This window comes from Drosophila bipectinata, chromosome 3L (genome assembly GCF_030179905.1).
Source record: "Drosophila bipectinata strain 14024-0381.07 chromosome 3L, DbipHiC1v2, whole genome shotgun sequence".
Taxonomy (NCBI): domain Eukaryota; kingdom Metazoa; phylum Arthropoda; class Insecta; order Diptera; family Drosophilidae; genus Drosophila; species Drosophila bipectinata.
The window spans coordinates 12,697,497-12,723,543 of NC_091738.1; the positions used below are offsets into that span (position 1 = coordinate 12,697,497).

Sequence of the window (26,047 nt, forward strand, 5' to 3'; positions counted from 1 at the left end):
TTATCAACAAAAGCGAAATACAATTTTCCCGATTTTTCAATTCTTGACTTTATCGATCGATCGTATGAGAGTGTATGAGGTTGGCGTTGGCGTGTGTGTGTCTGTGTTTTTTTTTTTTGTGCCTGTGTGTGGTTGTTGTTGTTGTACAATTACACATATATATTATTAATTTCCTTATCTTCTTTTTTTTTTTCTTAAATATCTTCAAAACATTCAGATGTCAGTTGGATATTGAAAAGAACTTGAAACTCTTTTTTTGTTTTCCTTTGAAGGGAGCCAGCATGTTCCGATGGAAGGAAAGATAGGACCTTTGCGAAGAAAGTGAAGGGCTAGGAGAAAGTTGTAACGGGAACATGCCGTTGCAACCTTTACACAGAGACACACACATACAAATGTAACTTCAGCACAACATACAGAATCAATTAATTAACATTTTAGTTTTTTTTTGCTCCAGCCCGCGGATTCTGAACCAGAATCGAGCAAATAACCTAACCACACTTATAGGGTTTACGATTGGTTTACAGATCCTTCTGAGCGTTATTATTATTATTATTTCTTTTTTTTGTATCTTATTTATCCATCAATCTATTATCCTTCCATTCACTTATTTCGTCTTCAAGTTGATGTATCCTTTCGCTGCGTTGTTGTTGATGTTGTTGTTGTTGTTGTTTAGCTGTTGCTGTTTGTTGCTATTATGTTGTGGTTGTTGTTGCTGTTGTTGTCGTTGTGGCTTAAACGGACAACGATACAAAACTGTTATACTGCGTGATGTTGCGTTTGAGAATGTCAGCGCAGGGTCCCAGAACACGTTCAAATCTGCAATAAGATCAGTATCAGGATCAGTATATAGTACTATATGGTCTTAGTAAGTCCTACCTCGCTCTGTCCAGCTTGACGCACTTGAGCGGCCCGCGGGCCACCACAGTCGCCGCCCGTGGTCGGTCCAAAAGCAGAGCTATCTCGCCAAAGTAATCGCTGCTACCCAGACGTCCCACCTCGGCCGGTTCCTCGCCCTGCTATGAGATTAAAGATAACCATTTGATAAGCTAATCTTCTCCAGAAATCTAAGAGAGGTCATTTACCTCGGAGCGCTGCTGCAGCACCACCGCACAGCCCTCGAGAATGATGTAGAAATCATCGCCGGCGGCTCCCTGTTTCACAATCGTTTCGCCGTCCTCGAAGGAGCACGTCTCCAGCGAGTCGGCCACTGTTAGGCGCTCCCACTTGTCCAGACTCTCCAGAATGGAGACGCGCGACAAGAACTCCTCGTACATCTTTCGCTTGCGGATGGTGGAGCCCATCAGGATGCGGCGGTAGGAGTCGCGGTCGATGCCCCACAGCTTGACGTCGGTCTTGGCCCGGACGGTGGCAGCCCGAGGGGTGCCATAGATCAGCGCCAGTTCTCCGAAGCTGCCGCCCTCGCTGATGGTGGTGACCAGTTCCGAGTTGACAAAAACCTGTGAATCAATAAGGTAATTAGTAAAGTAACAAGTAGAGGTGTTAGGTGTTACTCACATCAACCTCGCCCACGTCAATGACATAGAAGTTGTCACCCTCATCCCCCTGCTGGATGATGTTCTCGCCGGCGATGTGATTCACGGGGAACATGGCATCAAAGATGTCCGATCGCTCGCTCTCATCCAAATGGGCGAACAGGACATTCTTGGCAATGGCCTTGGACAGGGCGTTCATTGTCTTGTAGTCCTTGGGCACCACCTTCTTGACATAGTTGGTGGCGTCCTCCTCGGTGACGGGCTCGGCGGAAATGCCGCCACGCCGGCGCACGGGCGGAGCTGCTGTCTGTGGCATCGGGCTGAGATCTTCGGCGTCGTCGGGGCTGATTACCTGTCTACTGGCATCCAGTTTGACTTGTTCCTGTCGATGATAAAAATAAACCATATGTTGAGTATATAGCTGGCTTTTATCGGGTCATTATTCTTATAAGGGTTTTAATATTATTTGATTTTTAATCAGATTTGGGTTTAAGGTCTGTATAGCAGTTACTGTTTGGAATAGTTTGTAGACCAGTTTAGGGAATACTTTTAAGATATAGGTCTTGAGCTTAAGATATCTTTAATTTAAAGAACTATTTTAATACAAATTTTAATAATTAAATATTGAATTAAGACCTTCTACCTTTAATTCCAAAACCTTTCAAAAAGAATACTATATGGCTTCTAAAAGCACTTTCTTTATAATAATAATAATAAACTCCCGCGGCAATGTTCGTCACTCTCAAAAGGAGTTTTCAACCTGCCACCTGCCACCACTGCAACCAGTGGTTATTTTCCTGCATGCGTCAAGTGGCAGGCAGATGCGTCGCACCCGGGAAAGCTCAACCACCTCCTCCGCTAATGGAAATCATGAAGCTTCAGGCTCCAATCCCGGGTAGCTGAAGAGCTTTGCATTTAAAGTTGTTGCATGCAACCTCCCCTCCTTAACTGCCACCTCCCAACCACCGCCCCCTTTTTATTCAAATTCTGACCACGCAAAGTTTAGTTCCAGCTGCCCAATTGCAGCGCCCGTCCATCCCTGTGACGTCAAGGCGGTCGAGCTGAAATAATTGCCAGCTGGCCAAGATGCTGATTAAGTTGCATTAAATTGTCACTCAATTTAACTGCAAGTGGCGGCTTCTGGCATTTATGGGTGCTTTTTCCCGAAAATAGCCTCACATCTCGAAAAACAATTAATCACAAAATAAAGAAATGCAGCATTTTTGTTTATTTTTAGGAAAGAAATGACTAAGTCTCTATGAAACCCATTTATTGTTTTCCTGAATGGGGTATAGGTTTTAGAGGGAAAGCCCATTTAAAAATAAACAACTTGTAATATTTTTTTGAATTTTAGAATATTATTTAAAGCTTTGATAGCCCTATTTCTTCTCACATCAAAGCTGCTAATAAATATTTTGTATTCCATATAAATAATTGTACTTGATTGGATTTCTTCGACCAACCGCAACCTCTTGAACGAAAATATCCAAAGCTAGCATTTTTCAACCAACGACTTCAAATGAATGGCGGCGGTGCTCATTAATTTTTATTGTCTAAACAAAACCTGTTTCATGCCAAATCAAAAATTGCATGAAGTACGCACGAATATTGTAAACAAAGCAGCGGGTAGGGGAAGAAAACATTTAAAAATAAATATTAAACCGAAAAAAAGCACAATTATAAGGTGAACCAAGCAATTGGCCAGCCGATCATGGATCGTGGATGAGATAACGATCCACTCCATAAGTATTATTCACCCGAAAACCCCAGCTGAATGTCGAGCCAATGACTTGACGGAGCTCTTGGGTGGCTGCCAGTCAGCTGAAGGAACCTGGAGGCAGGCTCCAACCCCCCTGGAGAACTCAGGTGTCAAAACAGAAAAAGATAACGAGCATTGGCGCCCAGTTCGTGTCAACGTGTGGCATACAAATGTCGTTATAATGAGAGCTACAAAATATAGGATACACTTGCAAAATGTACCCCCAAGTCTTGTCAAGATCTACAAAAACTAATCTTTAGAAACTACTTAAACTATAAACTATAAACTACACTTTGTTTAAAGTACTGTCCTCATAAAAAATAAATAAAACCCAGCGGAGTGCCTTTCGAGTGCACCATTTTAAAAGCTGTCGATGAATTTGCATACAACTGTGTAAGTTAAGTGAAATTTTCATCATGCAGCCAGCTTACTGGATGGCATTTTGCTAACCCCACCGGAACCCTATCGCTCCCTCTCCCCTTTGATGGGAAAAAGTGCAACTTGTTTATGGCCATTTTTCCAGGGCCAGGGCCAGAGCCAGAGCCAAGCCGGCGGTGAACTTGGAGAGGTGGCGCGTGTGGCCGTGACCTTTGTGCAGACGCGGAGTCGGCGCCCAGCCAACTAGTAGCCCTGGGATTGGCCATGGCCATGGACAAGCAGTCTCCCAATCCAACCCTTCGTCATATTGCCATTTTTCCCGGGCGGAGCTGCACGACTTTTTTTTTTTATTTTTTTCCGCTGTGACATTTTAAGCGGAAATCGATTTGGAATTGAAAATTGAATCCAATCCCCTCCCGGATGGGCTGACTCTGCGGTCTGGAAACGGCTGATTGGATGGTATTGCTTTTCGCTGGGCCCACGTATGTACATACACCCTCTTCTGTTGACTTTAAAGTCTTGGCTCCTTATCAAAATACTCGCTAATAAACACACAAAACAAAAAAAAACCCGAACATTTATGGGAATCATGACAAATGCAGGTCTTGATTAGGTGACGACAATTGGTGCGGCCGAACGGGGCAGGTAGGTGGGGCAAGGTGTGCAGGGTGGGGCAAGATGAGACGTAGTATGTACAGCACATGGGAGGTTGGGTAATGAAATCTAATTAACCGACATTTTCACCTTATTATTAGGTTTATTAATCTTGTAATAGTGATAGACAAAATTTAGAAACTATTTTTAACATTTTGGTATTTAAAGTATTTATGTTTTTGTATGCTTTTTTTCATTTTAACAAAAAATATATAAATTTAGAAACTTGTACCATTTATTCATTTGGAATTTAATATTGGATTGCAGTTAAAAACATTACTTTAAAACCAAGAAAGAAAAGCAGTCCTTTACTTTTGGTTTTCAGAAGCTCCACTGATGGTAAGGTACATTTTGTGCTTTTTGGTACTCTGCTTTTTGTTTATTATGCGTTTAAAAAAGTATTCCTTAAAAACACTATTTTCTTAAGAAATATAAAAGCCTTTATAAAAAAACATAAGGAAAGACACATATGAAGTTTATGTTTTTGAAGAATGCTATGATTTCTATGCTTCTTTATGCTTTTTTTGATTTAGGCTTTTCCATTTTATGCTTTTCGAAAAATATAAATTTATAAATAGTAATCCAATTTTCTTATGGAATAATTAAGCTTGTAGGGGAATCGAATGAAAAGTTTGTCAAGAATGATTTGAAGATTTTCTAATTGGGCCTTTTATTTGGTTTGAAATTTATTTTAAAGAAGATTTCTATGCTTTTTTGTATTTAATGCTTTTGGCTTTTAGCTTGCTTATTTCTTTTTGGAATACTAAGGATACCTAAGATTCAAAATTCTTAGTGTAAAATCCAGAAAAAAACAGTGATAATGGACTATTAAAGAGGCGATGCTATACATGGTTCACAACATGCTGTGAGGTAGGACCCAGAACCACATAAGCGAGGCATATAATGGATGCCACTGGCAATTGTGGACAGTGCGGCATTGTTGCGTCCAATGAGCATGAATAAAGAGCAGCAAAGGCGTCGACTTTTGTGGGGGACAGTCAGTCAGTTACACTGCACAATGCAATTGTGCAACAGAATTCTAAATATTAAACTAAATACATATATGTATGTTTATGTATGTATGTTTTAGCGAATGAATGAGTGCTTATTGAATAGCCGTTGCCGTAAAAACTAGACTTATGGTCTACAAACTATGACAACCACCAACAGACTCATTTATTTATGACTATTCTCGTTGGCAAACCTTAGACATGTTTCTTTGCTTTTAGCCTCTGTATCTGTGTGTCTTTAGATATGTGTGTGTGGTGGTGTGTGTGTGTTTGGTTTTTTTGTTGTGTTTTTTAATCCGTGTACTGGTGCTGGTGCTGGTGTGCTTGTGCTACTTATGTCTGTGCAACAAATTTTGAAAAAAAACGCTTCGCTTCTAATATGGACACAGAGAGACAAACAAACAAACTAAATGAAAATGAAAACTAGTGGCAGCGGAGAATTGTGTTTTAGAATTTGTAAAAATTTATTGTAATAATTAGAGAATACTCTGCTCGAAAGAGACCTCAAGAACCATGCCGACGAGCAAAAGAATTATAGAAATATTACGTATACGCGGCGTGGACATGCGAGCAAAAACAGCCGCCACCAGCAATGACAAATCCAATGTCAAAGTTTTATAAAAATAAATATTTGAGATTTGCTCTGAAAAGATTTGAAATATTTCTATTTTTTTCGTTTTTTTTTTAAATTGGAAATATTTTTGGGGCACAAGAAATAAGCAAGCCAAAGGATTGGTTCAGAATATTCTTCAGCAATCAATCGAATCCAGGACTGAGGCGTACCACAGGGCGTATGATTAATATTTACCCCAGTGGGCTATTAAAAGAAATCGCAACCAAATTAATTGGCATAAATGAGCAACGGCCACAGCTATCATATAAAATTATATAAAAAAAATAGAGAAAATCCTAAAAATATATTTTATGAGATCGTGCGTCACTAGACCTCCGCTAATAAATGGTACATAAACATTTGATTTAATTCTTCTACTAGTTCGCTAATGTCCAATTTAACAATTTTTCAGGACTGGGTTTTCATTTTCATTCTCATTTTGGGTTTGTCGCTTTTCCTGCCATTTATAATTGCTTAATTAATCCAATTGCAGGAACACAGTGTGTCTCATGTTATTGTAGTCTACCCGCTGTTTCCGTTTTTATTAGTTAGTTGTTTCTGTAATTGTTGTTGTTGCTATTGTTGTTGTTCTTCCCGACGTATGTCTTTCGCGTATTTACAAAACGGAGGCGCGACACAAACTGAAAACTCAATTCGATTTCGCGTTCAGCTCGCGCCAAACGACGCCAGCGTCAACGTCAGCGTCAACGCAGACGTCACAGTCAACGTCGGCAGTGGCAGCGGCTTCATCTTTCCCCCCTCAATAGTGGCCCCACCTCACAAACACATATACACTCATGTGTGGTAGTGTATCTCTGCACGAGTGTGGGTGATACCGTTATGTGTTGTTTTCGCTTTTTTGCGAACCATTTGCGGTTGCCTTGTGGAGGTTTCTGCGGCCAAAAGATCCAAAAATGTGGGCAGTAGCCTAGCCACAAGGGCTAATAATACACTGGAAGCTACGGGGGGTAACTAAAAGTCATTTAACTTTGAAAAATACCTAAAAAGCTCATTCTAATGGCTGATATTTATGGAAAAAAAGGCAAAACTTATTTACAAAAATTATTTTTTAATTATATAATTTTTTTTAGTGTATAATTTTTATAAAACCCTACAAATAGCCCAGGGGAGAAGCCAGTACTGGCCAGAAATAAGAGGATTAATTCCAAACGTCAGTGACAATGCAAAAAGTCAATGTCAATCAAAATAGTGTCTCTTGGGGAATTATTTGCATATATTTTATTTTAATTACTTCAATTCCCAACCCAAAGAGTTAAGAAAAATATATATTTTTATGACAAAAAATAAATGGTTTTCTTAGATTTAAGAAAGAGTGTAATTTTCAAAAGTAACTGCAAGATTGTGGATCAAATTTTTCAAGAAAATATTCACATTTTTGAAACAAAAGTAGGATTTTCATAGATTAATATTATTCCAGCATTGTTTTCTCGCAGTGCACATAAAAAAGCAAATAGGGCAAGCCTACCAAGACTTTTAAATTAAATTAAAGGTATTTTCAAGAGTAGAATTGTTCATTTCCAAGAGTATAAAGTTTATATAAGCTTTTATAAACCAATTTTTAGATAAAAAATGCATATATTTTGTAACTAAAATAATATTTTCTTAGATTTCAGGTTGTTTTCAAAGTGTTTTCTTCAAGTGCATATAAAAACATAAATAAGCATCAGCATTTTTAATGAAAATAACAGTCTCTCTATGATTTAAGATTGCAAAGAGTGGAGTTGTTTTACTTCAAGAGTACAAAAAATATTTTTAGAGGGAAAATTCATATTAGATTAGATTAGATTAGTACGTAAGAATATTTTCTTAGTTTTCCGAATAATTTAAAAAATTCTTTTCTCCAAGTGTGCACCAAAGCCAACTGAGCTCTCGCTTCTTAAACGAAAGTAAAAGTCTCTTTTCACTCAAAAATATTAAAAATAACAATTTGAAGCTTCCTACAAAACTACAGAAGAGCAAAAACCACAAAATTAGACAGTTTTTGAAACCAAAAGAGATAGTTTCGTCTGAGTTGGAACTCAAAGTACTCAAAAGTACTGGGCAAGAGATTCCCAAATTCCATTCTCTGATTTCTCGCCGCGTACAAAAGAAATCAATTTAAAAGCCGGTGGGGAAACAACAACAAAAAAACATCCAAGAAGAAATCGACAGAAGAAACAAAAACAAATCTACAAAAGAGCGTGTAGGCGGGTGGGATTATTTGCCCAAGGCAGCGCCGGAAACAAATTTGATTTGCGGCAGTGGCGATTTATAGTTCCACGAGCTAATAAAAATGCAAATTCATTTCGCACATTCGTTCATTTAATAAATTGTCAATAACAATTACATGAGCCATTATGTTTTGTTACCTAATGGTATCTCAATCGGGTACTACGTGGCGTATACGCAACGAGTGGGGGCTCTAAGCCGTCCTCGTGGCATGCAACGCTCTCGTTAGTGCGATCTCAAGGCAAAGGGCTCTCACAGGCGCCTAGTTGGGGATTAGATGGATGAAACCTTGGGGGCAGGTGGGCCGCCGACAGGTTAAGTGTGCCAATTTGCAGGGCGCCCGGAGGAGAAAGCCACTCGGCTAGAGTGACAATTGGTTGCAATTTGTAGAATGTGAGGCATGGTTGGTATATCGAGACTCAGAAAATACTCTTTTTCTTATAAATATCATGAGTTTTAATGATTTAATCAAGCAGTGGGCTTATTTTTATTAACTTGATTAGCAATCTATCAGTTCTTTAATATTCTTCTGGGTATTTTTATGTTTGATTTTATTGTTAATAGAGAGGCTCTAATTTTTAGCCCATTTGGCAAACTAGTATTAGCAAGTTTTTACCAAAAAGTGCTATATTTTAAACAAATTAAAGAAAAACGAAGCAGATTTATTAGAAATATGCTGCCAAGATATGAAAATTATAATCTTTTAGGTTTATAAAGAGAATAAAATAGGAAAAAGCCTTCAAAACAAATTAAATTTGTTATCTATTGTCGTGCTTCCTTTTAAATCCTGTGGCAAAACCCATTAAATGTGGACCTCCCATAACTTTCTATCGCCACACACTTGCCACAACTTTGTCGCCTGCCTGCAACATGGAGGAGATACGGAAACGGAAGTGCCGGCAGGGGAGGCCCATCACCAGATACGCGTTGCACTAAAATGCGAAAAAGCTTTTTGTCGTCCTGTTTCCTTTCAGCAGCAGGTACATAATATATATATTATAATATATGGGCATCTGTATGGGTATGTGTTATAATCGAATTAATTAAAATTTTGCGCCCTACTTGACGCAGAAATTCCCCGGCTCTTTCACTCCCGTGTGTGTGCATCTCTCTTCTCTTTCTATGCCACACGGCAGCAGAGAGTCTCGACGCTTTAAAATTTTCCTGGTAATAAAGCTGAAAAGGCCCGCATAAAATAGCCCGTCGAAAAGTTGCTTCAGCGAAATTTCCAATTCAGTGAACTTTTTGTTTTGCCACGCCCCCTCTCCCCACTCCCCACCACTCCTGTGGAAAAGGATGCCATCAGTTATGGCATCCAGGAGACCCTTTGTGTTGCCTGCATAAACATTATTTTTGGGGGGAATGGACACACAAAAGGCGGGATGGGAGGGACCTCCCTATTGATTCTGCAAGTGGTCACTGAATGTCCTGCGAAAAAGGGACACGCCACAATCGTCGTCACAGCTGTCAGCCAGGAGCAGCCAGGCAGCAAATTGACAGCTGAAGCCTGAAGAGTTTGCCAGCTCAAGTCCCAAATGACGTCAGTGGGACTGGAAAAGGATAATCAGTTTAAGGTGTGAATGCTGAGAAAAGGATAATAATAGTTATCACATTTTCATTAGCGATTTCCATGAGATTCCCATCTCCACGGTCGGGTCCTTAATTATTGGCCAAATTATTCATGAACCCTCGACGGTGAGGAGAGTTTCTAAGCCGCTTAATGGATCGGCACACAAAAGGTCACCGCATCCGACAGGATACACAACAGAAAAGAATACCTTTGCGGGAGCAGGACTCTCTGTATATTTGTGTATATTATTTACATAAAATTTTCGCATTGATTTCGGTCCTTTCGATAAAAGGCTCAGGAGCTCAGAGCTCCGAACCTGGCCGTTAAATAAACGATAATTTATGTATGCATAGTCCGGAAAGGACCCCAAGGATAAGGTTTCCATCAAGGATGGCACCATCTCAATTATTCACAAAAATAGCCCTGCCAAAACCAAAGCCCTGTCTAAAATTCAATATTCAAAGTATTAACCATAATCCCGCAGGGGATTCATTCATAAATCACTTTCATTCGGAATAGCCACTTAAAAATATCACGAAAATTGTAAGCTTCGGATGCAAAAGCATCAAATGGAAATAATTCCCAATAAAAGACGAGCCGAGGTCAGATTTGAGGGGCTAATATTAGTAACCTATTTGTTTACCATTTAACAGCCACTTAAGGTTATAATGGCAAATTATTTTGCGACGAAATATGAACATAAATTGCACAAGAAAGATATCTTTTTAAGAAGCAACAAGGCGTATGAGTAATAAACTGTTTGTCCTTTGAAATTCAAGACACTTTCACAAAAATTCTTCACATTCCAAAGGTTTAACCATCAAGGATTAAGGTCCAAGACATATTTAACTCATGACAGTTTACCCACCATTTTGTGTTATTTCCGGTTCCTGATCCTGGCCTCCTTGCACCTACAATTATGTTTATTTTATGGCCTAAATAATGGCTTAGTGTTGGCACGATGGTTATCAGCTGGTGGACAGAACGATGACAGCCGTAAAAGAGGCATTCAAATGGCCGTAAAAGTGGACAATTCGATGGCGGAATTCGCGTGGCAATCAATCAGCCGGAATCGTCGGGCTAACGACCGAAAACAATAAATATTCTACCAATTGGAGCTGTTTATTCAACTTGGCCAAGTGCGAAATGCGAAATGGTGCTGTCGGTGGCCAAAAGGTGACTGAGTTACTGTGGCAGCCGAGGATGAAAGCGTACTCTCATCGCCCCCAAAACAGAGACAGCACCAACACCAACGAAACCCAGAACCGAATCCGAATCCGAATCAGAATCCGAATACGACAGGATGACCTTCAGCAACACGCACAGTAAATGGAAAAAAAAAAGACAAGTTTTCGCAACAAAACAAGCTATGACGCAGCCAGTGGCGGGAAAAGCTTTCGCAGGACTAAGGACCAGCCAAAGGACTAACAGAAAAGCAAAGGCAATGGCAGGGCTTTGATTTTGTTTGCCTTTCCTGAGAGTTTCAAGTGCAAAATCGACATAAACTCGCAAAAAGCTATGGCTCCGATAGGGTCTGTGTCGGTGTGGAAGGATATAGCCTTTCCAAAGGGTATATTAACTATTGGGGTTTATTATCCTTCTGATATATTAAATTAAGACCATAAGTCAGAGAGGTTAAGATGCTTTATCGTACATTGGTTTAAAGGTGGATTTTAAGAAAGGTAGCTCTACTTTCTTAGAGTTTAAGGACAAAAGGATGTAAAGGATAACTAATATTTCTTTTAAAGGTAGTAACTAGTTGGTTATCTGTCAAATGGACCTTTTTAAAGCTATTTAGACCTTAAAGAATATTAAATCTATATATATAAAAGAACAACGTGTTTTATGTTACAACACTTATAAATCAAGAACGGAAAAACAGATTTGAGTGAAAATTGGTAGGGAGGTAGCTTAGAGCCAGGAGAAGGACATAGGATACTTTTTGTCCCGTTCGACAGCGTTCCTCCCTGGCCCATACTTTTTTATTTAGGCAGACAGCTAAGAAGAAAATGTCAAAATGTCAGTTACAAACGAAGTCAAATTCATAGTCAGGCTCTCAAATTTAACAACGAACCAAAAAGATTGTGTTGCGCTTCCGGGAAAGTGAAATTGCCTCAACTTGAAGCACCACTAGAGCCTCTGCACTCTCTATTGATATTTGTAAGAAATCAATATTAAAACTATTTCTATTAAATAAATAATTAACAAGTGGATTGAAGTGAAGTGAAGTTTAATTAATAATGCCGCGACCAAGACGATCGAATCTTTCCCGACAAAGCCGTAATGCAAGAAGAATACAAAATACTGCATATGAAAGGACTGAAGAAGAACGAAAAATTGCACGTGAACAGAGCCGCAATAGTAAGGCTCGACTTCGTGCTTCTCAAATAGATTTTAATTTGCGACGAAAAATTTTAGCTGATTTGAATCGAGCTGCGTTTCGATACGATTGCAGCAATGATTACAGCTTGCATCCTAGCGTTTGCATTGGGCAAATGGACGTTGTTTGCGAGTATTGTGGTGCATTAAAGTTTTCCGGAGAAACGCCTGGATTATGCTGCGTTAATGATAAAGTGAAGTTGCCAGTAATTCCAAGATCTGCGGCTGCCGACGAAATAAACGCTTGCCTCAAATCGTCAAATCTATGGCGCTATGTGAAGAAACTGCAGCTGATAACAAACATGAGAGTTACATTGCTTAATGATACATCTGCTGAAGATTTCTCGGAGCAATTTCTGACTATCGGTAATGGTCAAGTACCTGTCGATGAATCGAGCGGATTAATATCATTTCCAAATAATTTTTGTAATTTTGTCTCATCAAAAGACGAACTTATCAACAATGTATTTCCAAATATTATTTCTAACTACAAAAATAATGAATGGTTGAGTGAGCGAGCAATTTTAGCGGCTAAGAATAAAGATGTAGATGACCTGAACTACATAATTCAAAATAAGATCATTGGAACAATGCATTCATTCAAATCTATTGACTGCGTCACAAATGAAGATGAAGCCACCAACTATCCAATTGAATTTTTAAACTCTTTGGACGTGCCTGGCTTACCACCGCACAATTTACGCCTAAAGGTTGGCTCCGTAGTAATCATGCTTCGAAACATAAACCAACCAAAACTGTGCAACGGTACGCGTTTGGTGGTTAGTAAATTGATGAACAATGTAATTTACGCTACGATAATGATAGGAAAATTCAAAGGTGAGGAAGTTCTAATTCCGAGGATCCCGATGATCCCAACCGATATGCCGTTTGAATTTAAAAGACTTCAATTTCCGATACGTCTTGCATTTGCCATGACAATCAACAAATCACAAGCCCAATCCTTAAAAGTTTGTGGTTTAAATCTAGAACATTCATGTTTTTCCCATGGTCAATTATACGTGGCATGTTCACGGGTCGGAAAACCATCTGCGTTGTTTGTTTTTGCGCCTGATAATAAAAAAAAAAATGTCGTGTATCACAAGGTGCTTGAGTGAAGAGCAACCTATATACTAAAATACAGAAATAATAATGAATGATTAAGGAGGAGAAACAAAGAATATTGTATACCCACAAGTATTACAGAATTTAATTAATTTGAAAATTATTCTTTTTTCTTTGACTTATTTTTTATGCGTGCAACAACAATATGCCACAGCGAAACGTGGCAGGGTACTGCTAGTAGTCTATAATCCTTAACCAAAACCAACTTGTTTTCATTTATTTCTGCCACACAACCAACGACGCCGTCATTTGCAGCTCCAAACCCTCCCCCAAACGTTGGGAAATCAAAGCTTTTCCCACGCGCACACTCCCTTACTCCCTAGTACTAGGCCCCCAAAAGACGAAAGCTCTGGCAGACCATAACCCACACTGCCACTTACTTGATGCTCCCGAGCAATTGATGTCAGATGCATTTGCAGGCTGCGATCGCTGACGGCATCCTCCTCGGGTATCGTGGTGCAGGAAGTGCGAACGTGCCGCATCCGATGCACTGCATCCAGGCTGAGACGGTGCTCGTGATCGTCCCGGAGCAGGGCATCAAAGACGGCCACTCCGCCGTCGATGCTGCTTTCGCGTAGGAGGCGACCGCCACGCCCACTGTACTGCGGGTGCTGTTCGTTATGATGATGCTGGTGGCCAGGCAGATGATGGTGGTGGGTGGCTGTGGAGACGCCACCCTCCGAGAAGGAACGGATGCGCATCGCTCCATTGGCATCGGTTGTCAGTGCCACGGAGCGGAAGCGATCGATGACCGCATCCTGGATGCTGTTCACGCTCAACTGGTTGCCCATTTCACAAAAAAAATAAACACCGGACAGCGGCACAACAAAATAATATCTGTGGCAGAAGGACGCTTCTGCACGGCGCCAGTCTGCTAATCCGACTGACTGGAGGGTCCAGCATTCAACAGGCAGCAGGTCCTGCCATCACACACGCCCGAGAGAAGCCCGACGGGGGCAGTGGAATGGGTGAGTGGGTGGGCACTGCCTCCACAGGTGCTCTCTGTTACAGTAGCATTGCAGCGTTGCAAGCTTTGGCTGCAGCCTGGTTTCCTTCGGCGTAGTTGCACTTCCTGGACAGGATGCAGGATGCAATTAATTGCCTCAGCGACAGCCATGTCAACTTCACAGCTCTCCCAGTAGAGTTCCCCCCATGGATACTTTTGTATTTATTTTTAGAACTCCACTTAAAAATAGACCTCTGAGGCTATATTGATTTTTAGCTTGTGGCTATTTATTGGCCGAAGTCAAAGGGGGTTATATTATTATTTGGAATCCCCATTAATGTAACTGCAACAAAAATTTGAAACTACGATGAAGTCATTGCTCTCGGCGCCGTTTGGAACGACGCGGTGTGCCCGGGCTGCTTGCAGGACGTTTACGACCCCTTCTTGGTGTAGAAGGGGGCATCTTCAAAGAGGGAGCCCTCATTCCACCTCTAGCTGCCCGGCGTCTTGGCGTACTCTGGCTGACACTGGATGGCTCACTGGCTGTGCGGTGCACGAGCATCTGCTCGGCGGCCACCACATCGACGGCTAGTCCCATGGCATCCAGGCTGGAGCGATCGAAGGTGACACGCAGATAGCGATCCTCCTCAAACATGTTCCTCTCGTCGTCCGAGAGAGCGTTCCAGGCGTTCGAGGCCTCTCTTAGGATGGTCAACGGATCGCTGTCCTTCTGCTTGCACGCCTGGCGATATTCCCGCAAAAAATTGTACTCAGGACAAGTTGTGATGAAAACGGGATTAGCTGGACGGTCGTCCATCTTTTTGGCTTTAGGCGGCATGGTCGCTAACAGAAATTTCAATTATTGTTGTGAAATTTATCAAATTTGAGTATAAATTCCGGTTGGAAAAATTTTTTGAAAACTATTTCGACAAATATAGATGTTTAGCATATGAATGCCGTTGGAATACTGAATCTGTATAAAGTATCTCCGCCCTACAATCAGTTGTAAATATAACCAAGCCTACTTATTTCAAAGATCTGAAAGTTGTTCACTTTCTTGCTATAAGGCAAGTAATAGAGGATGTCAATTTCCAATTTTTTGTTATTCTCCACGCATAATTCGAACTGCTCCATTACCTTTAGGCTCCACTGAACCAAAGAGCACAACAAGGTCCAAGTTCCATCACCCACAGTTTCTGCAGTACACCTTCGTTTTGGACAAGAGAAGAAATTGTTAAAATTTTGCCATATTTTTAATTACCATGTATAGGCCGTGTAATTGCGTTAACCATCATTGTTTTTATTAAATATTATTTTTGAAATGTATGTGTACCAACTGGAATTAAAAAGTGGTATCTAGCAGTTACCATATCTTCGGAATAATCATCCAAAGTTGAAATCTTTATTTTTCTGCTTCTATGATTTTTCCTTAAACATTTTCCTTTGGAAGAATTATTTTTTTCATTGAAATCAGTAGGCTTTTTGGATTTTGGATTTAAGGAAATAACTTCCTTAGCACGAAATAAATTTATTAAATTTTTTATAGTTAGTAAAACAATATTTTTGCCAATTATTTTCGCCAATTGAAGTTTTTAATGTCATCCTGACTTATTAATATAGCTACTACACTTTGTTAACATTTTATTTCAAAGTTGTTAACGGGCTATAACAGATAACCAATAACTATAACTATAAGGTAGTTTTGTCGAGAAATGTGGACCTTTAACAAAATAAAAGGTGGTCCAGGTTAACAGGTCCAGTTTAAACAAAGACTTTGAGTTATTTTCACCTCCTACCATAAAAACAAACATTGTTCTCTATAATTGTTCTACATATGCTTCTATTATTTAATTATTTTCTTGCAGAAGGTATTATGATAGGACACAAGTTTTCAATGGAGTATGTTCTTGATCAGGATCACCTCCTGAGTACATATAAGCATATCCGCCTATCCGTCTGTCTGTCCGTTTGACTCTTTCTAGGCAAACTAGTCTACAATTTTAAACCTATCCATACTTGAAACAATCTATACTTGAATGCTTGAAAACACCCACCCTTCTTTTCCTTCCATGCAGTATAAAAGTCGCAACGGCCGGGATCGGACGACTATATCCCATAGCTACTATATAGTTAAACGATCGGAAATGACCCAACTTTTCTATTTTTTTTCTAAGATAAAAGCTTGAAACTTTTTTAAAATTATGCAATATATCATATCTTAACTGCAGGGGTATATCAACTTCAGTCAGCTTTTCTTTCTTGTTTTTCAAATTTGTTGTTTTTGCCAATTTTTCTAGGGAATTCCCTTCGAAAATTCATAAAATACATATAATGTATGGTTTATACTTGTAGTTATTGAAACATGTGATGTTTTATCCAACAATCGAAAACCAAGCAAACTCAGTAGTCTATGATTTTGAAATATTTGATCCAAAAGTCGAGCAGGTCCCGACCAGGCCCTAACAGAATCATTCCAAAGCAAATCGTCGTCCCGAACACACGTACTAGCCAAAAAAAAATATATAATTCAAATCTTACAAGTGATTTTTATATATTTTTCAGTAAATTTAAATATTTTTTTTTTGTAATTTTCTAAAGAAATTTTCAAGTGAATTAGAAATTTAACTTTCGGTTATTAAATAGTGAAAAAAAAATAATAAAAGTCAACATGAGCAACTATTCATCAAGTGACCTGTCGAGTGACCATGACAGCTGTGTTGAGCCGTGCAGCCGCCAAAAGAGGTCCCCTTCCACCAAGAAGAGGGGCACATCCCAGAAGAGGACCCCATCCCAGCCGCAGAATTCCAAGTCGATGAGAGAAGCCAGAGGCTATAAGGATCAAGGGACCATGTTTGGTTCTAGGTCTCGTCGAGATTCTCAGGCGGCAGGGTCGTCGAGAGGGTCGCACGGCCGGCAGTCCCAGGCCGCGCAGGATCGTTTCCGGTCGCGTTCCGAAGAAACGCCTTACACGCGCTTCCTGATGGAGTTCAGGGAGCGCTATGGCAACTACTACCAACGCGATCAGGTAACCGCGGCGGCGAAGAAACACTGGATTGGTATAGCTACCAGGCATAGTGAACCTCCTAAGAACTTCTTTAGGGTAAGTTACAATTTCTGGATTTCCAAATCCAACCTGGAATGAGTGCTTTCCTCCGACAGAGCGGAGTTCCGAATGCTCTTAACGCCAAGTCATCGGACAATCATGGGGCAGCATTCTCCTTTGCTGGTATCGACATCGAGTCTGGGCCAGCCAGCAGCAAGGACGTCTCCATCGGCAGCGTTGACGATGGAGAGTGCTGCATGAAGAAGAAGAAGCCTAGGATGTGCAAACCCAAGCAGAAGAAGAAGGTTTGCGCCAGGAAGCCCAAGTGCGCCAAGCCGAAACCCAGGTGCGCCAAGCCGAAACCCAAGTGCCGAAAGCCCAAACGCAAGAACGCTTGCCGTAGGGCCCCGGCGTGTCCCAAGCGGAAGCCCAGGTGCCCCAAGCCCAAACCCAAGTGCCAAAAGCCGAAGCCAGCTTGCCCAAGACCATGCTGATCGGTAGATCGACAGCCTCACGTCCCCCCAAACATATTTCGGTCTAAAAAAAAAAATCTAAAAAATCAGACAGATTCCAAAAGTTAAATCAAAATTAGGAATTTCGGAAAGCTGCTGGGAAATCAAGATGCGGCCTTCAGTGAACTGGATGGGAAGAGCAGCGCCATCCTTCAAAAGAAACCAATCCCAAGAATAGATTCAAAGCTTCAGGGAAAGGGAACTTTCATAATTTATCCATTTTTATATTCCGGCTTACAATTAGGACCAGCTACCCCTTCAAAAATGATTAAAAAAAATCTGTCTGACCAAAAACTGTGTTTCAATGATTTCTCCTTTCATAGACTGCTCCTTCGATGGTAATCTCATCCATACAAAGGCTTTTTAAAGGCTTAAAAATTCGAAAAAAAAAACTAGAATTAAAATAAAACTACCTCATGCTTAGACTTACCCGCTCTAGCTTCTGGAAGTACTGGCGCAGGAACTGCACTGGATTCTCGGGGCGGCGAACACATAGCTGGACGATGCAGTCCTTCAGGACACGCTGGATACCGTGCGTCTGGATATAGTGTTCGCACTCCCGCAGACTCTGCTCCTCCAGCGTCTTGGCCATCATGTAGGACATGTGTTTGGTGGCTTTTCCTCGCTTTCCTTGCGCTGACCCACCGAGCTCTCCCCTCCTCGCAACGCAATATACACAATTTGTCCGAGAAAGTGTGTGGGTGTTTGGTTCAGTTTGTTTGATTTGGCCACCTTGTTTTTCGAAGGAAATCGCCCTAAACTAAGTTAAATGGTGTGGATTTTGTTTAGTAACTGGTTGGGCTAGATTTCTAATATGTTTTTCTCGTTTATCGCAATTTTGGCACCCGTTCTGTGGCGTATAGTGGGTTTTGTTCACTTTTCCTCGCAGCACTGACCCGTTTTCACTTTCGCTATTTCACGCTTTACGGCTACTTTCGACCAATGAATCCCGTCCTCCTGATGGTCGCCGCTTTCCCTAGTCTGCCCTGCAGCATATGGAGTACTTAGAACAGCGTTAAATGTGGTTTTTTAGCAAAACTTAACTAATTTTCACGCACGTAAACCACAGACGTTGTTGTTGTTGTTTTTCTTAGCGATGGGCAAATGCATCTATCGATATACATATATCGATCAGCCACTCCCGTTGACCAACACTATTCAGTATCGCATAAGTGCCATCCCCTGCGAAAGTGTCATTTGAATTTAAAAAAAGCTTTCAAATCGAAGGGTGTTTTTTTTTCGTAAATTAATGCTTCGCCTAATCCAATAAAGATCAAAAGCAGTAGCTATGTGGATGCCAGCGGCCATTGAGTGTGTTTGTTATCTACCGGAGGTAAGTTAACATTTTTTTTCATTGGTTTCACTGCGGGTGCTCCAACGGAATTTTATTGATTTTTCAGCTAAAATGCTGCACACGGAAGCGTTGCAAAATAACGGCCACCCGGGTGGCATCTATGCACCGTTAAGACAGGCGATGAGCGACTCCGAATCCGACGAAGAGATCGAGATACACAACGCCAGCAAATACAGCCGCAAACTAGAAAGCCTGCATCACCAGCCGTCGACAAATCCTCTCCAGCTGCAAGCCCAAAGAAGCCGCATTCCGCCAAACAGTTTACCTTTGAAGTCACCACATACACGGGCCGCAACGACCACAAGGATAGTCCCCAGGACTTCAGCAAACGGAACCTTTCCAAGCAGAAACCCACAGAAATTTCAACTGGAGGGCAGTAGCTACGCCACCAACATGCAGAATACTTTTCGGTCCGTCATGCTAAGCGATAATGGTGGGGTTGGATCCGAATTGTCCAATTTTAATAGCGAATTCGATTCCAACGCCGACAATGTAGCCATACTAGGCGGCTCTCAGGGACTAGAGGAGTCCAAGCGGACCCCCATGTCCCCGGTAAGGCGATGCTGCTTTATTGGGAGCCTGCTTCTTTGTGTCTTTGCCGTAGTCTCTTTTGTATGGCTTGTGCCATGCGGAAATGCCGATGGAACTGGCGCCTGTCCAGCTGTCGGGGATCGAATCAAGACCCACAACTGGTTAAACAACTACACCCGGGCGGAGCTCAAAGGAGGAGTCAATGTAGTAGGTGGATTGCGTATCTGGGAGAACAACCTGATTTTTATGTATCGCGGTGATGCCTTCTTTCCGGAATTTCGGCCAGGAAACGAGCGTCGCAATGGAATCATTTGCTTGATAGGCAGCTCTGGAGCTGTGGCCTGGTTTGTGGAGATGGTGGACGAACCGGTGGCTTTGGACTGCACCCTGATTGATGTTGATGGCAATGGAAAATCGGATTGCCTGGTGCTGGATGAATATGGTGAACTGGGTGCCATTAACCCAGTCTCCGGTCAGTGGCTCTGGTGGTTCAAGGAGAGATCAGCTCGCAAAGTGGATGCCTTTGATTTTCCCATTATTCTTCCGGATCTGGACAACGATGGAGTGCTAGACTTACTTCTGGTGACCAGTTTGTCGCTGGAGCAGCGAACCAAGTCGCTGGCACAGCAGAAGCACGAGCCGCCTTCCCAACTGGAGGCACGGAATGTGTTACGTTTGCTATCCGGCCGTAAGGGCAGCCCCATTGGCGAAGGTTTCCGCATCCACGATTGCCAGAGATTAATTAACGTTAAACTATTAAATAACGTGGAGGGTGGCAATGTTAGTTTCTCATGCCAAAAGTCCAACGGAACGGAGCAGCCGCGGTCCAAGAGTCTGGCGGAGTTGTTCGCTCTCATTACCAACAAATCTATTGTGGGCCAGAGGCTTCTACCGTCCTCGAAAATTTCCCAACACCGCAATCATGGGCAGCGGCGCGAAGTGGACTCACAGAAGAACATCTATTCCCTCAGCGGACGGGAGCTGGTGGTCGAGAACCGAGGTCGATGTCCGGAGGATTGCAACGTGACCTTTGTCCTTAGCGAAGTTCGCAATGGGAAACCCAGTGTGTTCCGTAGCTTCAGCGAAAGCGGAATGTACGGAATGGTTCCGGCCCAGTGGCATTTCAAGAACTCGAAAAACCAGATGTCTGGCTTTGTGATGAAATTCTGGAAGTGGCATGGTCTGGTGAAGCCATCGAAACCCAGCTCCTCCAGCAATAATGTCCAAAAGAGTGGCAGCAGCAATCACACAAAGAACATGAATGCCATCAAGGATAGGGAGAAGCTGCAGGAGAAAAAGAAGCAACAGCAACAGAGGCTGAAGAGGAGCAACGAGGCTGAGGAGCACCGATTCCCACCATCCCACCAAGAATTCGATGTCTTTGGGCATTTAGTGCAGAAGAGGGAAACCTTCGCGGTTCCTTCTAAAAACCAAACGAAATCTAATGGAATATCTGGAATCACCGGAGGCAGCTACAAAATGCAGATGATCACGGAGACTGTAATGCTGGTTATCTTCGTTGGGGCCGATACCCGAATCGAGAACACCTCGCAGAGCAACATCGTTCAGTTTTGCCGGAATGATCGCAACGAAGTGGTTTGCCAGCCGGACCTCAATAACCAAGAGTACTCAACCCTTATTGCCGATCTGGATCAGGATGGTTCCCAGGAGCTGGTCACGTACACGTCCACCTTCGTGCATCCAGAGGAGAAGCCGCTCAGTGAGTGGAAGCTGCTCACCTATGTACGGTTGCTTCGCCTCCAATCGGAGTTGCCCGTGTTCTATGAGAACGTGATGCACAACTAAAGAGATGACCGCCATCCCATCCGGATCAGGTTAACGTGCATTTAGCCAAGCGTAAAACCCAGTTAAACTAGTAACATTCATTGCATTGTACATTAATAGAACCTTTTCTAGCCTCCCATAATAAACTGATAGAACAGATGTATTGTAACATTATATTTTATATGCTAGTATGTCTGGGTCTTGAAAGATACTTTTCTTTTTAGTTTACATCCTAATTTTGGAATTATTATTTTAGCTACACAAAAAAAAAAGTATTCTTGAAAACAAAAGATATTCTTTTTCCCTTGAAAAATTGGAAAAAACTTGGAACCGAAAAAGTGACCTACTGCGAAGTCCATATCTCAGTCAATTTTCAAGCTATTCTCAAGCGGAGTGCCTTAAAAGACTTGTGGATAGATTCTCCATAAATCTGCATCAAAATCTGACATACGATTTTCCGATCCATTTTTTGTGAATTTTTCCAGGGGACCCCATCGAAAAATTGGAAAAAGCTTGGAACCGAAAAAGTGACCTACTGCGAAGTCCATATCTCAGTCAATTTTCAAGCTATTCTCAAGCGGAGTGCCTTAAAAGATTTGTGGATAGATTCTCCTCAAATCTGCATTAAAATCTGATATACGATTTTCCGATTCATTTTTTGTAAATTTTTCCAGAGAACCCCCTTGAAAAGTTGGAAAAAGCGTGGGAACCGAAAAAGTGACCTACTGCGAAGGCCATATCTCAGTCAATTTTCAAGCTATTCTCAAGCGGAGTACCTTAAAAGACTTGTGGATAGATTCTCCATAAATCTGCATCAAAATCCTATATACGATTTTCCGATCCATTTTTTGTGAATTTTTCCAGAGGACCCCCTTGAAAAAACGGATTACAACTACAAAAACGTTTTTGTGTATTTCCAATTGAAAATATAACAGAATTCGAAAGATAATTATTTTCCAAATTATGTATAATTTACATTGCATAGCTATTTTACAATGGAATACAAAACATTACAAAGGTTCATTGTAGGTAAAATAAAAAAAAAATAAACTTAAAATGGATCAATTTCAGAATAAAACTCCTAAAAGTTTTAAATAATTATCAAAGCAGTAAATGGTAACATTTTTTTAAACGAATTTATCTACCATGTACAAACTATGGTATATAATTGCAATTTTCTTAGACTATACTCTAAAAGTCGGTGTCGCTAAGGTAACGCTTCAAATTCGCCACACAATTAGCAGACGACCATTGCTCGGCTATAATTTTGAGTTCCTCGTCCAAACGCGGAAATTTCGCTGCGTTGCTGGCTGAGTGGTTTAGCTTCTTCAGGGTGCGGTATGTCTGAAAGGAATAATAATAATTAACAGATTGCCTAGGTTGGTAGTGAGTAACTTACATCTGCCGAGGTTTTGGATATATGTTGCGCTACTCCCATTGCTTCGTCGTTGACACTTCGGGCTTTGCAGGTCCTGTCGATGAAGCTCTTGGCTCCCAGAATATCCGATGTCGTCAGTTTCTCACCCAACAGAAACAAACGCGAGTGCTATGGAATAATATTGTTAAAAAAATAACTTGAAAAGAATCTAACATTTAATAGCTTACCAAATCACTTGCTACTTTCTCGTTGGCATGCCAAAGGGCATATCCTTCAGGCAGTTGCCCCAGTTTGGCATAGTGGGTCTCAAAACAACAATCATCGGCGGCCACCACGTAGTCAACTAGAGGCAACTGCATCACGCCCAGGTTCTTGAGGTTGCCCACAATACCCGCCACCACGGGCTTGGGAAATGTAGCTAGAGTGCGGAGATATGTTCTGCAAGACAAAATATGCCAACTAATGCTATTGGAATTTCGAATTTGACTTACTTGAGGGCCTGCGCCAGCTGGCTGGCACTGTTCCTGCGCTTATCTAGCGAACCCTGCACCAGCTCATTGCAATCGATGCCTTGGCAAAATTGCTGTCCCTGGACGGTAAGCAGCACCGTGTTGTATTCGTTGCTACGCGCCACTATGTTCAACGTTTCGCTAAGCTTCTCCAACAGCTGGCTGCTGTACGTATATCCGGATTTTCCGCGCTGCGTATGGATCGTAAGGTGACCGACCTTGTCTCTTTTCTGCAGAGTTACCAACTGACCATTGTTGGATTTTAGGTCGTTGGCCAGGGTGTGGGATGAAGATTCTACCCCTCTTTGGTTCTTGTTTGTCGGCTTGAGGAACTTAAAAGATGGGTCAGATCTCTCAGCCGCATCATCCGAAAGAGCCTGGCTTCCACCTGGCTTATTGTCGAGCGAAAGTCTGCTAACGGAGGCGTTGCTCGAGTACGAGCTATTAGAACGCCGGCGCATGATCATCGACTCCTCGCTGGCACGTTGCTTGTATACATAATCCCAGGAATCCGAAGCGCTCGACTTGGATCCAGAAGTGCTCGTTGTAGATGGGGTTTTGGAGAAAACGGCATCGGACCCCCGTTTGCCGGAGGACTTTGTTGAATTGTTTGTCTCCTTTTTGGACGCAACGTTCGGTTCCGGTGTGAGAGCAGCATTTTGGTTCTACGAATATGAATAAAGATTAATATATTTTGTTTTAAAACTTCGCATTGGATACATACCCGCCCGGTTATCGTCATTGCCCGCTTCCGCATCAATGGCTTGTTGGGCACTTCGCCACCGCTCATCTCTCGCTGTTCGTGCTCCACCGCATGGATCATGTTGGCCGCCCCCTCGTCTCCCATAAGTCGATCAATTTCGCTAACCTTCTTCTTTTTCTGGGCGCCACCGTTTGCCAGACCGGTGTTGGGCGTTTGGGAACGTCGCTTTGCTGGTGACGAGGGACGCGCGGCCTCAGAAGCTTTCGGTTGTGCAGCCGCTTTGGTGGTTGTCGACAGATCCTTGGGCGTTGATGCCCGCGATTTCTTTGCAGCAGTCTCCTTTTTGATTGGCAATGTAGGGGAAGTAGCTTTTACTCTTACTTTGAGCGTTTTTGGGGCGGGGGCTGGGGCTGGGGCAGGAGTAGGTGTGGGTGCTCGTTTTGGAGAAACTGAAGTTCTTATTGATTTGGAGCTGGCATATTGCGCAAAGGACTTCCCTGTTTCCGGTACATCCGGGTCCCAGATTATTTTGCGCTTAATCACCCGCATTCGCTTGAAACCTGCAAGATCAATGGAAGTTTTAATAATTCTTTCTGGATTCTTAAAAAAAGGGCATTACCTGTGGTAGGTTCTACTACGGTCTTGGGCGCGGCGGACACTGTGGGTTTCTCCACAACAACGGGTTTCAGGCTCTGATCCAATTGCTTTTGTGTCACGGTCTTCAGCATTACTTTTACGCTGCTGATAAGTGGTTTGTTGTTCGCCACATACCCAGGATTTGATGACTTTGTGGTATCGGATAACAGCTTCTTTACAGGCGATGGCGATTTTTTGGATACCAGTGGGGCTGGCACACTTGCCTTGGCCACTGAAATCGACGGCGTGGCGACATCGTCGTCAGAGTCATAGTCATCCCAATCGTCATTTAGAGAACTAACTATATCCTTGGCCTTCATTACCGGCGGAGGCTGAGGCTGCTCCTTTCGGGGTCGACTTTTCTGGGAATTGAGACCAGCAATTTGTTCCAAAGCCACAGCCCTGGCTTGTTCCGCCGAGAGCTTGGGTTTGGATGAAGAAGGAGCTACAGAGCGGACCGATGAATGAGATTTCGTTGCAGATGGCTTTGGGCTATTTGAAGAGGCGGCGATCGAGTCATCGTCATCTATTTCCATTATCTCGTACTGCCCCTCTCCCTCAATGGTAACGCCAACGTCCACGTTATCCAGTTCCGAAAGGGTTTTTTCCACGCCGCTTGGCTTCTTCTCATTATCCCCGTCCTTCTCGTGCTCATGACTAGTGTCCGTTCCTTTAAGCAGAGCGATCAGGTCCACCTCCTCCAGAGGAGATTCACTGGTTTGCCCGCTACCCGAGGTATCCTGACCTTTGTCATCAAGCGGGGATTTGCTCGCCTGGTGTGAAATTTCATCTGCGTCGCCGGTACCGCCATTTTCAGCAGCTCCACTAACAGAGCCAGCCTCACCCTTTTTTGAAGAAGTAGGCACTGGGCGAATGTTGTGCATCTTTGCTATCTCCTGCTCCAGGGAAGTCAGCTCATCGATACCCGGGCCATCATCGTCCAGCGCATCTTTTCCATTCAGCGCAGCGAGTTCATCTTCCAAAGAGGTCTCACCATTCTTAGCCTCAGTGTTTGTTTCCCGTTTCTCGGCGTTCTCCACCGGTTGTAAGGATTCCGGCTTATCCACTTGGGTGTCCGCTTCCGTCACCTGTGCCATGATCGACCTTATTTCTTATCTTATTCAATAGGCAGCCAATCAATCCAATTTATCTTCGAGTTTACAGAAAATTAAGAAAAAATGCACTTGCAGCAAAGCGCCATTTTTTAGTGATGGCCAGGACTCGGTGAAATGGCTATCGATAGCAGTGCTTCTTAAAGTAGAATATTATAATTGCAATAATACAGTTTAATATTTTAGCTATTTTAAATTAACACTTTTGATTGGTCATTCTTAGTAAAGTTTGATAGAGTTAAAACTTTATTTTCAAGCTTTATTCTAATTTCTTATTGGCGCTACAGCATCTGATAAATAAACATCAGCTAGACTCTCATCCCTAGCGAGA

The 26,047-nt window shown here is 42.2% G+C and overlaps 5 protein-coding genes across 8 annotated transcripts; 2 read left to right on the forward strand and 3 right to left on the reverse strand.

Annotated features, from left to right (window-relative positions):
- Window positions 1–70: 70 nt before the first annotated feature.
- Pka-R1 (protein kinase, cAMP-dependent, regulatory subunit type 1) lies at window positions 71–18,807 on the reverse strand. 4 transcript variants are annotated; one of them, XM_043209824.2, is made up of 5 exons: window positions 18,139–18,807; window positions 1,516–1,875; window positions 1,083–1,457; window positions 877–1,013; window positions 71–816 (listed from the first exon to the last, which is right to left on the reverse strand). In XM_043209824.2, exons 1-5 carry the CDS (start codon window positions 18,310–18,312, stop codon window positions 732–734), a joined length of 1,131 nt encoding a protein of 376 aa, XP_043065759.1. In that variant the 5' UTR covers window positions 18,313–18,807; the 3' UTR covers window positions 71–731. The 4 variants fall into 4 exon arrangements, with proteins under 4 accessions (XP_043065759.1, XP_043065732.1, XP_070135780.1 ...); XM_043209797.2 differs by having other exon boundaries at window positions 877–1,016; XM_070279679.1 differs by lacking the exon at window positions 18,139–18,807 and adding an exon at window positions 6,434–6,550 and having other exon boundaries at window positions 877–1,016.
- LOC108119404 (uncharacterized) lies at window positions 14,419–15,131 on the reverse strand. The gene has a single exon (XM_017232585.3). It carries the CDS (start codon window positions 14,989–14,991, stop codon window positions 14,527–14,529), a length of 465 nt encoding a protein of 154 aa, XP_017088074.3. The 5' UTR covers window positions 14,992–15,131; the 3' UTR covers window positions 14,419–14,526.
- On the forward strand, window positions 16,619–18,002 carry Mst77F (Male-specific transcript 77F). The gene is made up of 2 exons (XM_017232584.3): window positions 16,619–17,253; window positions 17,313–18,002. Exons 1-2 carry the CDS (start codon window positions 16,822–16,824, stop codon window positions 17,688–17,690), a joined length of 810 nt encoding a protein of 269 aa, XP_017088073.2. The 5' UTR covers window positions 16,619–16,821; the 3' UTR covers window positions 17,691–18,002.
- A 62-nt stretch (window positions 18,808–18,869) lies between the features above and the next one.
- LOC108119410 (uncharacterized) lies at window positions 18,870–21,552 on the forward strand. Its single transcript, XM_017232592.3, has 2 exons — window positions 18,870–19,041; window positions 19,109–21,552. The coding sequence occupies exon 2, from the start codon at window positions 19,114–19,116 to the stop codon at window positions 21,397–21,399; it is 2,286 nt and encodes a 761-aa protein (XP_017088081.2). The 5' UTR covers window positions 18,870–19,041; window positions 19,109–19,113; the 3' UTR covers window positions 21,400–21,552.
- An 840-nt stretch (window positions 21,553–22,392) lies between these two features.
- On the reverse strand, window positions 22,393–25,917 carry HIPP1 (HP1 and insulator partner protein 1). Its single transcript, XM_017232591.3, has 6 exons — window positions 24,588–25,917; window positions 23,990–24,528; window positions 23,248–23,930; window positions 22,984–23,194; window positions 22,778–22,924; window positions 22,393–22,722 (listed from the first exon to the last, which is right to left on the reverse strand). The coding sequence occupies exons 1-6, from the start codon at window positions 25,699–25,701 to the stop codon at window positions 22,570–22,572; spliced, it is 2,847 nt and encodes a 948-aa protein (XP_017088080.2). The 5' UTR covers window positions 25,702–25,917; the 3' UTR covers window positions 22,393–22,569.
- Between the last annotated feature and the right edge of the window lie 130 nt (window positions 25,918–26,047).

Bases quoted from the DNA above. Each gene is read 5' to 3' on its own strand.
- HIPP1 (XM_017232591.3), bottom strand. From the start codon at position 25,701: ATGGCACAGGTGACGGAAGCGGACACCCAAGTGGATAAGCCGGAATCC. The intron at 23,931-23,989 runs GTATGTATCCAA...TCATATTCGTAG, and splicing joins CAATGACGATAACCGGGCGG to AACCAAAATGCTGCTCTCAC. The intron at 22,925-22,983 runs GTAAGCTATTAA...ATTATTCCATAG, and splicing joins AGAAAGTAGCAAGTGATTTG to CACTCGCGTTTGTTTCTGTT.
- Pka-R1 (XM_043209797.2), bottom strand. From the start codon at position 18,312: ATGTCCTACATGATGGCCAAGACGCTGGAGGAGCAGAGTCTGCGGGAG. The intron at 1,876-18,138 runs GTAAGTCTAAGC...TATCATCGACAG, and splicing joins ACTTCCAGAAGCTAGAGCGG to GAACAAGTCAAACTGGATGC. The intron at 1,017-1,082 runs GTAAATGACCTC...TTAATCTCATAG, and splicing joins TGCTGCAGCAGCGCTCCGAG to CAGGGCGAGGAACCGGCCGA.
- Mst77F (XM_017232584.3), top strand. From the start codon at position 16,822: ATGAGCAACTATTCATCAAGTGACCTGTCGAGTGACCATGACAGCTGT. The intron at 17,254-17,312 runs GTAAGTTACAAT...TTCCTCCGACAG, and splicing joins CTCCTAAGAACTTCTTTAGG to AGCGGAGTTCCGAATGCTCT.
- LOC108119410 (XM_017232592.3), top strand. From the start codon at position 19,114: ATGCTGCACACGGAAGCGTTGCAAAATAACGGCCACCCGGGTGGCATC.
- LOC108119404 (XM_017232585.3), bottom strand. From the start codon at position 14,991: ATGCCGCCTAAAGCCAAAAAGATGGACGACCGTCCAGCTAATCCCGTT.